Source organism: Cuculus canorus, chromosome 11 (genome assembly GCF_017976375.1).
Source record: "Cuculus canorus isolate bCucCan1 chromosome 11, bCucCan1.pri, whole genome shotgun sequence".
Taxonomy (NCBI): Eukaryota; Metazoa; Chordata; class Aves; order Cuculiformes; family Cuculidae; genus Cuculus; species Cuculus canorus.
Window position 1 is genome coordinate 272444 of NC_071411.1, and position 14577 is coordinate 287020.

General features: G+C 37.8%; 1 protein-coding gene across 12 annotated transcripts in view; it reads right to left on the reverse strand.

Moving 5' to 3' along the window:
• Positions 1 to 4821: 4821 nt before the first annotated feature.
• The window catches only part of ATP2B2 (ATPase plasma membrane Ca2+ transporting 2), a 313761-nt gene continuing 304005 nt past the window's right edge, over positions 4822 to 14577 (reverse strand). For 8 of the 12 annotated variants that reach the window (XM_054076383.1, XM_054076378.1, XM_054076388.1 and 5 more), the window contains one exon: positions 4822 to 6485. In XM_054076383.1, the coding sequence (XP_053932358.1) occupies positions 6174 to 6485 (312 nt within the window). In that variant the 3' untranslated portion in view covers positions 4822 to 6173. Of the gene's footprint in view, positions 6486 to 10864; positions 10921 to 14577 lie in introns of all 12 variants that reach the window. The other 4 variants (XM_054076386.1, XM_054076390.1, XM_054076389.1 and 1 more) reach the window with 2 other exon arrangements.

The window sequence follows — 14577 nt, forward strand, 5'->3', positions numbered from 1 at the left end:
TGAAGTCTCCTATAATGTATTGCCAAGAAGGTTAGATAACTTGCTTTTCTAATTTTCATAATCGTAGACTGTCTTGTAAAAATGAGTTTCATTGGCTGTGCACCAACACTGCTTATGCCAGCTCAGCTCCCAACGATTCTTCAATGCACACAGGAGGCGTAGAGGGAGGGGGTTTAGAATGTGCTTGAAAAGTGAATGAATCCATCACAAAGAGTAAGTGGAGAAGTACATTCCCTTACTTGGACTCTTAACACTTAAGTTGGTACCAGGCAAACATTATGTCCCAGATAGACAGATAATCAAAGTTTGTTTGAGCATATGGGAGAAAACAGTGTAAACGTTGCTTTTGATTTGTGTTTTTCAACAGTCTGCCTTGTTTAATCAATAACTTGTTTAATAACTTTCCTTCAGTTTCCATCAGGTTATATCGCAACATGCCTGATAATACCTGTTTGTAAAAAGAAAACCAAAGTCAGACACTTCTCTGTCTTATATAGTAACTCTTGTATCAATGTGCTGGTGAACAAAACTGAGCATTAACTAAATAGATTTCATGGACTGGTAAAATCAGAAATATGGATTTGTAGGGCAATTTACATGTAGAACCTAGTCCTGATCTGGGACGTGAATAAATCTTATTATATACTTCTTATGTTTTATTATGTCAGTGTCTGACACCGTTGCAGGAACAAAGACTTAATTAGAAATGTCTATTGCTTACCTTTTTTTCGTTCCTCAAAAGCAACACTAATAATACCATAGTATCACAGGAAGGGTGAAGCATTGAACCCTGGTCCTCTCACAGACTGCGTGAGTAGCGTGCTACTATGTTAAAGTAAACCAATAGCACAACAAGTGTCACTTAATATTTTTGTATCATATAATAATCAAAAAAATAAGTTGGAAGGGGTTGCTGGAGATCATCTACTTCTGGTCGGCCTTCTGCTCAGGCAGACATCAGGTTTGGTGTAGTGGATGGGCGAGTGTTTGTACATCAGAGCTTTCCAGCAACATGATGACCTTACTTCAGGAACCCAACTGCTAATGCGGACTTGTGTTGGAAAAGGCTGATAGACAGAGACTACTGTTTCAGTACCTCTTGTAGCAGAACTCAGTGCTTAGGTGAAGCCGACAATAAGCAATTAGGAATTTATTTCATTTCAGTGTATGGTGAACTACATATGCACCTGTATTTTCTTCCTTTCTCACTTTTCTCTTTTGCCTCTCCTTCATCCACCATTTATGAACCATTTCCCCCATTCCATAGCAGTACAGCATCTCATGACAAATATGTACTGTGGCATTTAGTGTAGCATCCACATACAGAATCAGCGCCTGATTTTTCTGTCTAGGCATGCCTGACTACCCTTATTGTCTGCTTAGCAGTATATTCAGTATGGATGAAAGAATAGCAAGAATAAAACCTGGCATTCTTAATAGGAATCAGGATGTCAGTCTTAGTTCACTGTGATGGATGAGTAACTTCAAATACTATGTGCCTTTCTGAATCTTCGATTTGATGGAAAGAATAGGAAGTTAATGTAGTGGGGAATTTCATCACCATTATTCTTCTGAATTTACAGGTACAACTCACATCTGTGCAGTGCAAGGAAAGCATTTTAGAAACACTCTTGAAAAGGTGCAACTCCTAAAATAGATATCTCAAGCTGACAGAAGCTTAACACCTACACAGTGCTTAAAACACTGAACAATCCTCGTCCTCTCCCTTACCGACACCTGAACGCACGCAGACTTTGTGTCCTGCCCAAAGCCCTTGGACATAGGCTATGAATACAGGTACATTGCAGGGAGGGTGTGAATGAGTGGCAGAGAATTAAAAGAAAAGTATTTTCAGATTGTTACTTAGACAGAGCTCAAAAAATCAAAACAGAAAACAGTTTAATTGTAAAAGTAGTTGTAAAGCTCAAATAATCCAAGAAATCTGCTGTCTAGCTAGCACTTGTTTTCTGTAGGGTTTTTGTTGAATTTACTGTGGTGAATCCATTTTTATTTATTGGCAATATCTTTCCCAGGGCAGTACTATTTCATTGTAGTTTTGACGACTATCAGACTTTTCTTGTCATATAGAATTTGTGGGTAAGAGCTTGAAATTTAGTTGAGAAGACAGGAAAACACCTGTGATTTGGAGCATTTTACCATTAAAAATGAGATTATATGACCGTTTCTTGCTTCACACTGAGGGAGAGAAGTTCAGCCCAGTATGTCTGTCTGTCTGTCTGACTTCTAACCCCTGCTGTTGCTAGCGCAGCAATACCATATGATCACAGGCTGCATGCAGCTTATGGAACATCGGCATTTGTCTGAGCTGGAAATAAAAGAAGGAACTTCTTGGCTGAGGGTGTGGGCACCACAATGGGAACTCCATTTTTCTCTGGCACTGCACTTGCTCTCTTTTTAAGGCTTTGGACTGAGTGCCCCAGTTCTAGAAAGTTTCAAAGATCATTTTTTTTCTGATTGTGACAGAGAGGGAAGGAGATGAAAAAATATATATAAATGGAGGGATAAGTCATATGGGCCACAGTGACAGGAAAACAGACCGCAGTCTGCTGGTCTTAGGACCAAGATTAAACTAATTGTTTCATACGCAGACTCACAGGGACTTAATCCATTTTACTTGGCCTGTATTTAGTAATTTCAGCTGACTTCCCTGCAGCATTCTCATCAGTCATTCCCACCACACATCACCACTGCATGGACCATCTTCTCTTTCTGGGCACTGCACTGACCCACAGACAGGATTGGAATGTGCTGCAGGCTGGCTCAGCGCCTGCATGCAGTGGGGGTGAAACTGCTGCATTGTGAGCAGGTTGCTGCCTGCCAGCCCAGAGATCCATACACCTTTACATTAGTATATCCCAGTGGGAATCCAGAGCTAGATCTACTGACTTTGTGTGAAAATAAAGAAAGCTGTTACGTTCAGACCATTGTCGTTCATGCTGCTTTGTGAATTTATTTCTTTAAATTTTCCACTTGTGCTCCTGCCAAGAGAGATCTATTAGACAGAAAGCAGCAAGAGTAAAACTGTATCATTTTGTTTCAAACTATAAAATAATTTACATCACATATTTTACTTACTGTTGTCTTTTTTTTTTTGTTTTTTTTTGAAACCACAAACATTCCAGCATCACACTGTAGGAATAAGAATAACAATAGAAAGCATAACCTTTTGCATAGTATTAAATGAACAGACAGAGTAAGTTCTTTATTTACAATTATTGTCTAGATAAAAAAATTCATAAAAACAGATGAATGAACATATATTAATAACCCCTAGTGGGATGGATTGCCAACGTACCACTGTATTGTTGTCCACAAATCTCATGCTGCTAAGTACAGTACGTAGAAAGCGAGCATTTATATATTGCAGGGAATTGTAACAAACTGATCATTTTGGTTTTTGATCCATTGTTCCCATCACAGAGAGGTCAAGCAATAAAAGAGAGGAATTGTGATGCACGACTTGTAGTTGAAAGGTCATAGCTATTCTGCTTTAAAAAAAACCCCTATCATTTATCATATACATAAAGCACAGTCTCTGCTCACAAAAGCCCAAGTTGTCTATGCATCTCAGTTTATATATGTTTTACTCTATATATACAGAATGCAGTGTTCATGTTCTTAACAGTGTTCAAGTCTGCACACGGTACCTTAAAGAGGGGTACTCCTACAGGAGAATGTAAAAAAATGAAACCAAGGAAACATGAAGAGTGTTGGGAAATGAAAAGGCAGTCAGTCAGTGTTAAGATGCTGAAAATGAAGTGTTCCAGTATTAAAAGCTTCTGTAGATGTTCAAGTCCAAAGCTAGAGGCTTCCCTGTAAATAGGTAACACTTTTTTTTTTCTTCTGAATACGATATCTTGGACAGACCATAGAAATCCAATACATGTTATACAAAGGTTAATCACTGTATTTACAAAGCAAAGAACAATCCTGACTGAGTTTCCATCACTTTGTTGCTAGTAGTTAGCTAAAATAATGCTGTTTTCATGCTAGCTTTTTGCTGTTATGGAACGGGGGTCACACTATATGTTGGAGAGAGTTGTATCAGCCTTGAACGACCTGTTCTGGTGTTCAGTGAAAAGTTTGGATCAGAGAGCAAACTAAGAGCTGGAGCCAAAAACATTCACACCTCTACACCAGAGTTCAGGAGCTGGCACTTTCAGCTGGTTAGAGCGTTACCTGCCTGAACAGGCTTGATGCACCCTGAAAATGCAGCTTGGCCGTGAGTCTAACCGTGTTTTGGAGAGCTCTGGCTTGGTTTAGTTCTGGTGGCTGCACTGAGGCACCACTCTATGGGCCAACCTTAAGGCAACCAGTAATGCCTTACCAAATCAATTTACCAAGCTGGTTTGAGAGTGTTTTCTGACACATAATCAGTCATATTCATTCCAAGTGTCTTTTGCGCCATACAGTTATGGAAAAGGTCATATGCTGAAAAGTCTCCAAGCAAAGTTTGTATTAAATACAAAAATTATTTATGAAAAATCTGTGATCCACAAAGTGCTTAGCATTCAAGTGGTTGACACAGCAATTATATAAGCTCATAAATTTTAAGTTACCAGGGCTGTTAGCATCTTGAAAACTATTTTTCACCCTCCATACCGCAAATTTGCACGATTGCTTTCTTTGTAGAAAGCTCAAGTTAAAATACTGTATTACTGTGTTCCAGTATTACCTTGTGACTGCAGGAAGACAAGCTTGGTTAAATAAAAACCCAACAAAATCACACAAAGTACATCTCAATATACAACCAATAAAGTTTCATTCAGACCTAGTAGTGCAGGAATTATATATTTCTTAAAAAAAAAAATCCCAAAGCAACAACCTACAGTGATTTTGATCCAAAGTGCCAACAGCCCACACGTTGCAAGTAGTAAGGAAATAAATGCTTAAATTACTAACTGAAAAGGATAACACAATATATCACAATATTTTAACATTAGTTTTTATCTCTGTATAGACATAGATAACTTACTTTAAATTATCTTTATAAACCCAACTCAGTTTCATATAATAGCTCTCTCAAAATATTTTTGGAAGCCATTGCCATATGTTTAAAGAATGAAATAGCCTCCGTTACTGTATGTTCCACTGAAACAAATTGAAGCAGATTATCAGAAGATGGGAAAAAAAAAAAAAGGAGAGAACCTGATCATTTTGATTTTTATTTGAAACAAAGGAAGCCTGTTTTACCTCCCTGTATATAGGATCACAATGCTACATCCAATGTGTTATAGTTTGGCTCCTTTTGTTATTGACTAGCAGTATCTACATTATTTAACAAAAAAAAACCCAAACCAAAAATCAGGCAGAAATCAGAATACAGTTGTAATAAAATATCCAGGGTGCGATATTACACATGTTTTCAATGAGCTGAGCTGAGCCATTTTATACTACTTCGGCAGGAAGTGCTGTCTTAACCCTACAAATAGTTAAGGATATTATCTACAGGATTGTAAACAAATTACATTCTTTTTAGGACATAAATAAGTTAAAATAGTCAGAGCAATTTGAGCAGAAACAAGGCAACATGCCAACAAAGAAACTTTATATATATATAACTATATATATATAGATAGATATATACATATATATAATTAATTATGTATATACTTATATGTATATATCTCTATATATAGTCTCATAAATGTTTAAGTTCCTCTGTCCAACTGGTGCAAATCTACTGTGCAAGTTAAGCTTTGCAACTTCAAAAAAGTTATTTAAATTAATCTATACAATTGAGTCCATGCCACACAAGCATTTCAAAAAACTCACAGACCAGTGATTCGGATAAATAGCCTCAGAAAGAAGTCCTCTGCAGTTCCTGCTTAAGGAGGAAGAAAAAAAAAGGAAATCAAAAGAAACCAAAGGAGAGAAAGAAGGGCCAGCAGTGACAGTACATTCATGCAGGAGGAGTTTTGTTTGTTTTTCGGAAAGGGCACAAGGGTGGGGGTATGTAAATCAGCCATTCATTCTTTCCCCAAAACCATTTCGATCAACAATTCATTCACTTGTCTCAGAGTGAATAAGAGTTCAAACAGCTTTTCAGCCAGCAATGTTTTTAATATATATATTTATATATTTATGTTGCTGTGGGTTGTTTTATTTGATTTTATTTCAATTTTTTTTTTTTTTTGCAGTGAACTTTTCAGCTAAAGTGACGTCTCCAGGCTATGTATTGGGCTTCCTGGACTAGAAGAGGTAGCTGATTTACTTGTATCAGTTGTAAGATTTATTCCACTGTCGATAGCGCTGTTGTTCTTGTTCAGCGAAGACGGTGGACTTGAGTTTTTCTTGAGAGCAGAGTCTTCTTCTAGGTCTGTGTCATCAATGAGTGGGATGTGGGGCTGGGAGTCTTCTATCCTAAATTCAGGATGAGTCATAAAGTTGTGAATAGAGGTTCTAGATTCTGGTTTTTCTAAACCTTCATAGAGAGAGCTACGGAATGCCTTGACGACACGGATCTGAGGGGAGAAAAGGAAAGCAGGGTCAGAGGCAGCACCTCCAAAGGGCAGGCACTGTGTTAGAGAGTACTTGGTGAAAAATGTAGCATATGGTTAGGGCAGTGCAGGCAGCTGAAGTCCACAGTCTCTGGATGTTATATGCATAAACGAGTGGCTCAGTTATGTGCATTTTGAATGTCTGTATCAACTGCAATATTAAAATAAACCAAGTTTAAAGCCATCAAAGAACTGATGGGAAGTACTGGTTAAAGAAACCCAACGTCCACTCGTGTGGTACATCCCTAGTAAAAGACAAGCCATGTTAATTGTAATGCAAATGTAAAACCATGCATGTTGATAGTTTTGCAGTGAGTAAGTAGGAAGGCTTTTTTAATTAAAAAAGTCTCTTTTGTATTGTTAAAAAAACATTACACATAACATATCACACTTCACAAACAGAAAAGCACAGAACATGGACACGGTTGGATGGGTACGTATGAGACACACAGGAGCCAAGTGTAAAAACTATAAGTAATATCAATGTTTTAAAGCAAAATTTAAATGAATGCAGCCAAGAGCACAAAAAGCCAAGCAGACAAAATACTAAGCAGAATCATGCTGCCGGGGGCGGGGGGGGGGGGGGGGGGGGGCAGAATCACAGCTACCACATGAACAGAGATAACTTGCACACAACAACTACACTTGGAAGCCTGGATAATGTGAACATAGTATTGCTGAACCAACTTTTATTTTTCCTTCATGCATATGTGAGGTAAACACTCGAGTATAGACCCACTGTTCTAGCCATTTTAATTTTTTAATAGATATAAAACGTAATAAAATAATGTATTGATTGTAGGGTTGAATTGCATTACATTTTTAACAGCAAGCTCTTTCATTTTCTGTGTCTCGGTTGTAAAATGGTAAAGTTAAATGCTGAAAGCTACACAATTTATGCCATATATGCAGTCTTTAAACTAGGCCAGCTGACTTATGCCAGGGCCCATCTAACGTCATTAACCACCTCACTGTAAGAACACAGGTGAAGAAAAACCTGCAAGACAGTGTGAATTACTTTCCCAGTAGGAAAGGAGAGGAAGAAAGTGAGGAGCATGGCAGAGTGGGGACCCCAAGTCCCCTGTGGGTGGGCAAAGGGAGGGATTCTCTCTGTATCCCAGTGACCTACCAGTTCAGAAAAGAAGTGAAGGTTTGTACTGGTTTACTGCTGAAAGAAACATAACCTTTTGGGAGGGGGTAGAGAGGAAAAAACAGAATGGCAAAATGTGATCTGTTGGCAAATGTTTTATGACTGAGTTCTATCCTTCTACTTCCATGTAGTCCATGAGCGAATCTTTAGCATTTCTTAGAGGGGAGACCAAAACACAGGCAGAAGCAGAAAAGGTGCAAGCAGGCATCATGAAAGCTTCTCCACACACATTTGAAATGGCTCAGTGGTCAGTATGTGTATCTTTACATGTAAATATGCTGCACATCAGTGACTGGCCTAAAACACCACAGATTGTAAAGCTTTGATTTGGGGGTTGGAACTAGATGATCTTTAAGGTCCCTTCCAACCCTAACCATTCTATGAGTCTATGATTCCTCTTTTATTGGCAGGCTGCGTTACAGTAATATGGGGTCCCAGCGTTATGGCTGTGGGAGTTGGCTGATCCTGTGGTTGGATTGTCCAAGTTGTAAAGAATTTCAGCACATTTGAGAAAGAGGCTGACTTGATTTAGATCTTGTTTTGACCTTTGTTTTTGTTTATGTTCGCTGAATCTCAACATTCATAATCTTTCAAAAATGCTCATAGCACCAGTTAGCTATGCCATCTTCAGGTGCATGGCCTTCAATCAGCCCAAATACTCTCCCTTCTCCTGTTCATTTGGGAACAGCAGGGCACAGCTCAAAAGTGGTTTGTGTGACTGCTGTGCTCAAAATAAGAGAACTGGAGTGGTACGGAACAGCGTGGCCAGGTCCTGGGGTACTAGAAGGTGTTAGAAGGTTGGCAGAGGTGCAAGACATGAGGAAGATAAGAATAAACTTCGCACACTACAGTCATATAGTGAACCTAACAGTTCTTTGAAACCAGGGTTTAGGAGAGCTGAATATCTTTGGATTGTGCTGTGGTATGTAACAGTTCTTATAGGGAACAAACTGGAATAAAAGATTAATTTGCATTACTAAAGACAGGATTTGAACTCAGGGAGAAGATGTGACATACTAATTCCCTCATTATCTATGCCTTTCTATCTTGTACTTTAAATTGAAAAGTAATTAGGCTAAACAATGAAAAAATAGTATGTTTTGTCAAGGCAATCTTAAAAACATGTTACTACATTGTCCTGTTTTAAATCAGGAAGCCTTTAATAACATGCTTACTTGATAGTATGGACTGATATGGTGATATTTTCTGCAAAGCTACCTATTATTTCTGCTATCTAAATAAATATAATAGCTCATTCAGTTGCAGCTGTTTGCTATATCTGATCAAGTAACAAAGCAATTTCATTGCATACAGCCACAACCTACTGCAGATATTTAAGTTCTATTTGCCAGCTGGATTTGTTTTCATAAACGTGAAGTAAACATTTCCTTAAATAAAAAAAGTCTGCAATTTGATATTATGCTTGAACAGATCCAGAAGAATCCAGTGAAAGTAAAGCTTTTCTTAAAGTCACACAAACCGTATTTAAGCCCCTACAAGTCAGTAGGGGTGGAACTGGTTTCAATGGATAAGCCTCCAAGTTCCATAGCAGGGAAAGCATCTACATTGCATTTAAGACCATAATTTGGCACTTAATTTGCATTTTATACCAAACTTTCAGCTAGGATAGCAAGCTAACTAACATCTTACACAGCTGAGGGGAAAATACAGATTTAGATTGTAGCTAAAGGCAGTTACGAAAACCTGCCTCCCATGACCAGAATTTGGTGCGCTGCAGCAACTGCTTGAACTGAAAAAGAACACCACACCAACAGCTTTAGTTTAGATGTGTTTACACAACATCTGAAGATAGAATTGCAGAATATACAGTCAGCCAGCAGCTGTAGCACTTTGTGAAGATCTGTGGCAAAGCGTCGGCGTGGACTGTTCGAGTCTCACAGGAACATTCAGATGTCACCAGAACAGCTTCTGCTTTTTGTTCATACTGATTTTTACTAGAAATATTAGCTTAGAACAGGTTCAGATCTGATGCGTAAAGCAGTTAATTTTCTGAATGGAACAGCAATGTAAGGGCCAAATTTTGGCAAATCCCTAAAGCTGAGAATACCTAAAGTTTTCTTCACTAAAGAGCTGTAGAAAACGATCAGTTCTTAAAATTTCTCCACAGAGATCTATAAATATTTTCCATTATTTTTTCACTTAAGAAACTGCCTCCTCAAGTTTAAATTTTGCCTCTAGAAGAAAACATTTTTTTTTTAGTGTCACATCTCATTCAGTGACAGAATTTTCATATTACACTATAATTCACAATATTGTTCATAGTCCAATGCCAATGTATTAAACTATTGCTTACAGGAACAAAACTTCCATTATGTTAGTGGAAACAAAGGCAGAGAGTTTGTTGGATAAAAAGGTGACATTTTAATTTCTATATAATACTAGTACCATATTTAAGCCAATAACTTTAAAAAAAAATACCCAGAGTTACATGGCCCAACAGCAACAAAATCTTTTAATACATGCTTAAGTTCAAAATTTGAAGTAATATCTGGTGTAAAAATATTCAGTGGCTTTGCTGAAACAAAGCACACTTTACTTTTTTGAAGCCAAAATAAAGTGGATGAACTTCATCTAATGTCATTATGGTTGTACAGCATGTAAAAGCAGGGACATACCCATGATGGATAGAACCCAAAGGGCTGGTTTATTATGAACTATGTAGAGTTCATGTAGTGATATGTCTTCATGATGCTGACAATGCCAAGGGAAGACGCACAGTGTGATACAGCTCCCTTTTCTCACAGCAATGGAGACAACAGAAAAAAATGAACTGCTTTTAAACAAAAGACTGTGGGGACAACACTTCAGGACATTTTTGACATTGCTATAAGTTTCCACTTCTTTCTTCTCTGTAGCTGTAATAGAAAAAACTCTTCAGTTTCATCCCACCTTCAAAGTCAGATTTAGTATACTGCATCAGGCAAGAAAAGTAAAAGAAATAGGATTTTAGATACTACAAATTTTTCCCAACAGAAGAAAAAGATGAAGTTGAGAATCTCACTCCTAGGTACAACAATCTAGGCAAAACACACCAGGCCTGTTAAGCACCAGCAGATGCACTATGGTTGATAGTGTGTGGGCTTATACTCGAATGTTTACCTGGCTTCATCTAAGCCAAGTATCTTGAGTTTGGTTCACATTCATTTCAGGCTCAAGGTTAAAGACTCACAACCTCTTTTTATTTCACTCTCTCCTGCTGAACCCTTTTGTCCAATGTTCTCTAGCCCTCTGGGAAAACAAACACATTTAATATTCAGACAGTAGAGAGTAGGGCACTGCAAAAGCAAATAAATTCAATACTGAAAGATCAGTAAGGTGATTAGTATAAACTTGTAAACAAGAGGTCAATTTTGCAAAGAGATGCCAACTCTTATGTGTGACTGAGACTATTCTAAATCAAGACTATAGCTATACAAAAGTAAACTAGTTTGGTCAAGAGTTGCATATGCAAAGCTTTGGAATAGAAGGTATACCTTCAGTATATCTGGTTTTATTTATTTTTGAATCCTGCCAGTTTTAGGTGAGTAAAATCAGATCAGGTATCTGCAGGAGGATATACTGCATGTATTGGAGTCACCTGTAAATGTTGTGGCTGATATATTCTGGATTGTGTGATGCAAAAGTTGTGCAAATTCAAAGATAAAGTAAAAACCCCTGTAAATTTCAGAAAAATTAGATTTTCTATGTTTCTGCTTCAATGAGTAAAACAGATGCATAACATTCTCTCTGCCACTCTGTTTCTACATAAATATGCAGTAAATCCAGTAAGTGCTGCTGAAAAGTCAAACCCCACATAGCAAGAAGAATGCAGAATACCTTCGTATTCTGTGAAACCCTCAGGCCTGAGTCTTATCCCTCAAAATGGAACCATGGCTACCATTCCACTGGATTTTAGAGCATGAGATCAGAACCATGTCCATGGCTCCCACTTTCCATAGCAATCTCCTTTAATGTAGGCTTTGTGGCAAAATTATGGACTCTGACATTTTTGTGTGGGATTTGGCAAAGTTTGAAGGTATTATACAAGCCTTTTAAAGAACATATTTCTCTGTTAGGAGTCTAAGGCTTCATGCCATTCCACATCTCTAGTTGAGGGCTTGGTTTGATATCTAGATTTTAAACATAGTTAGCTGCCCTACAGGGAAGATCTACAGAACCTACATTAATATTGCATATCCCATCAGGATTGTGAAAGCTTTGTTATAACTAGTGGGAACTTTTCTCTGGCTCTGTCAGGTGATGGTATGATGATGTTCCCAACTGGTGCAACTTTTACAAACAAAATTTTAGATATGGACTTCATTTAAAGTCATGTGCTGCTTCTTCCGTTTCCTGCATATGACAGTTGTACCACGCTGCCACAGAAAGCAGCTCACAGCTTCACTAAGGCGGGTTTCCCACTTGGTCTGTGATCTGAGTACAGATCAGTGCTCAGATCTTTGTCGCTACATGTATTGAACCAGAAGATTTTTTAAAAAAAAAAATTTAAGAAATTAATTCCCATCTTTCGTCGTGAGAAAATTTGATCCAAATTTCTACCTTTTCATCTTAAGTTTTAGTTGTGAAGTCAGTACAGCTGAACGATAATTACGTTTACAGGAAACAAAATATATAAGAAATATAGAAAACCAAAAGCTGCTGGAACAGTAAATAATCTTTCTTGATACAGAAGAATCCGATTTTCATACACCACATAGTACAAATGGCTAAACTAATCTCTCTTTAAATTATCTCATAGTATATGGACTGTGATGCACACTAGAGTCAAACTAGCTCTTAGCTTAGTTTGACACAATTTGCACGTCCTTATGCCCTTGTACCACTCTGGAGGCCAATGTTGCACATAGAAAGCTTCTACCTATGAATGACAGTCTCAGGTAGATTTCAACTATTTTTTAATTAAAGAGAGAATGAAAATAGTTGCCTTTCTGTGCAAATTAGCCTCACTTTTGAAGACTGTAGCCCCTTCCAGAATTGAACCAGAGTAAAAATACAGCTTTAAAGGTGCTATGCGCTTATTTTGCTCGAAAACACTCTTTAAAAAACAACCAACCTTCAGAGATCTCTATGACTTTTGAAAAATATTTTGTGATTGTTTAGTAAGCTTTTAGTTGGCTTCTATGAAACCTGGAGTCATCACTGTGTATTTTTTTCTGTGTCATCCTCACAAGTGCCTTGTTTTACACCACTGTTGCTTGAGTTAATGTAATAAAAAGTTGTGATTCTATGAAATAGTTGCTTCCAAAAATCTCAAAAGTGACAGGCGTCAAGAGAATAAAGCAAAAGGAACTTGCAAATACATAAACTACAGCAGATTTGCAATCTGGGAGGTTGCCTTTTGGTGGGGTTTGTGTTTGTTCGTTTGTAGTTGCCCTGTTTCCTACACGTAACAGTATTTTTTAATTAAAACCTTTTAGGAAAGAAAGGAATTTTTGCAGGGATCTGCAGTTTCTGTCTGCTTCCACTTGGGAATAGTATTAACTATATATGAGAATGGGAGGAAGGAGGACAAGCAGGTGCAAAGGAATATTAAACGTGCATCTGTCTTGGAGAATTTTTAAACCATGTCCTTTTGAAGGGATAACCTACTAATGATCTAAGCAACATCTGAGAACCAGATATAAACAGACTACAATAAAGAATAACTTATTTACTTTGTGTACAGTTAGATCTACTCACCCTCTACCTAATTAACCAATGTAGTAGCAAAGGCTTTCAGCATACGCTTAATTTTAAGCACAAGCTAACATTTTCCGTTACTAATTCTGAACTTCGAAAGTAAAAAAACCCATCCACTGCCCCACTCAACCTGATTTTGTTTTCCCAAAATAAAATGTAGGAAGAAATGCACATAAAATACGTATCCACCAAAGCAGGTGTGAGATGACCTGCTATCCAAAGCCGCTTTTAATTCTGTGGTTTAACAGCTTTCCAGTGATAGAAGATGGTGTGTATATCCGTGTGTCTGTGTGCATATGCACATAATTCGACAAAACCTGAGAATCAGTGGCACAATTACCCTATTATTCCCTTCCACCTCACAAGAGGAAGGTAATAATTCTGGGTTTAATACATTCTGGGCAGCTACAAGGAAAGCAGTCTATCATGTCCCACCACATATAGTTTAAGCAAGGAGCTGCAAAGTGGTCCTTGGTGTACTCTGTGCACCTGGAATTTTCTCAGAAAATGCCAATTCACAAAAACATACCCCATTTCTATGAAATTTGGACTAGGAAATTTTTCCAGGCTCTGGAAGATGAACAACCAACTGTAAATACCCAGTGTAAAAATAAAACCTGAATTATTTTTCATTGCTTTTTCACTGCCATTCACTAGGTTTGCATCATTGTATTAATAAATTGGAGATTCCCTAAGGGTTGTAATTTGAAGCACATGCTGGTTTGATACTAACCAGACATTATGTTGCAGTAATAAAAGAGTAACTGTCCAGAAGTACCATTTTAAAAGGCCCAAACTCTAATTGTTCTTTGCAACATAAGTACATCTCTCTGGGTAGCGAAACAAATCGCTCATGATTTATATCTGTGGTTCTCAACTGAGGAGTTCCATAGACCTGTTTTATTTTTCCACATAGAGACACCAAAGACCGTAGGAGATCAAGCTGCCTCTTGTTAACTTCAGCCCCTAATCTAGTAAGACCTTTGTCTAGACACAAGACTATTCAAATCTTAGTTGTTTTCCTGCAGCGGAGAGCAGAGGGAAGATGAACTGTCTTATTTTAATTCTATTAGATCTCTCCTCTCAGACTGCTGGCTACAGGATGTTACTGGGACAGTCACCCCAGCAGAACGAGCTGCTCTCTGCTCTAATGTAGAAATGTTACTACAGGAAGTGGTTCCCTGGATGAGAGACTGGTTTGTACGT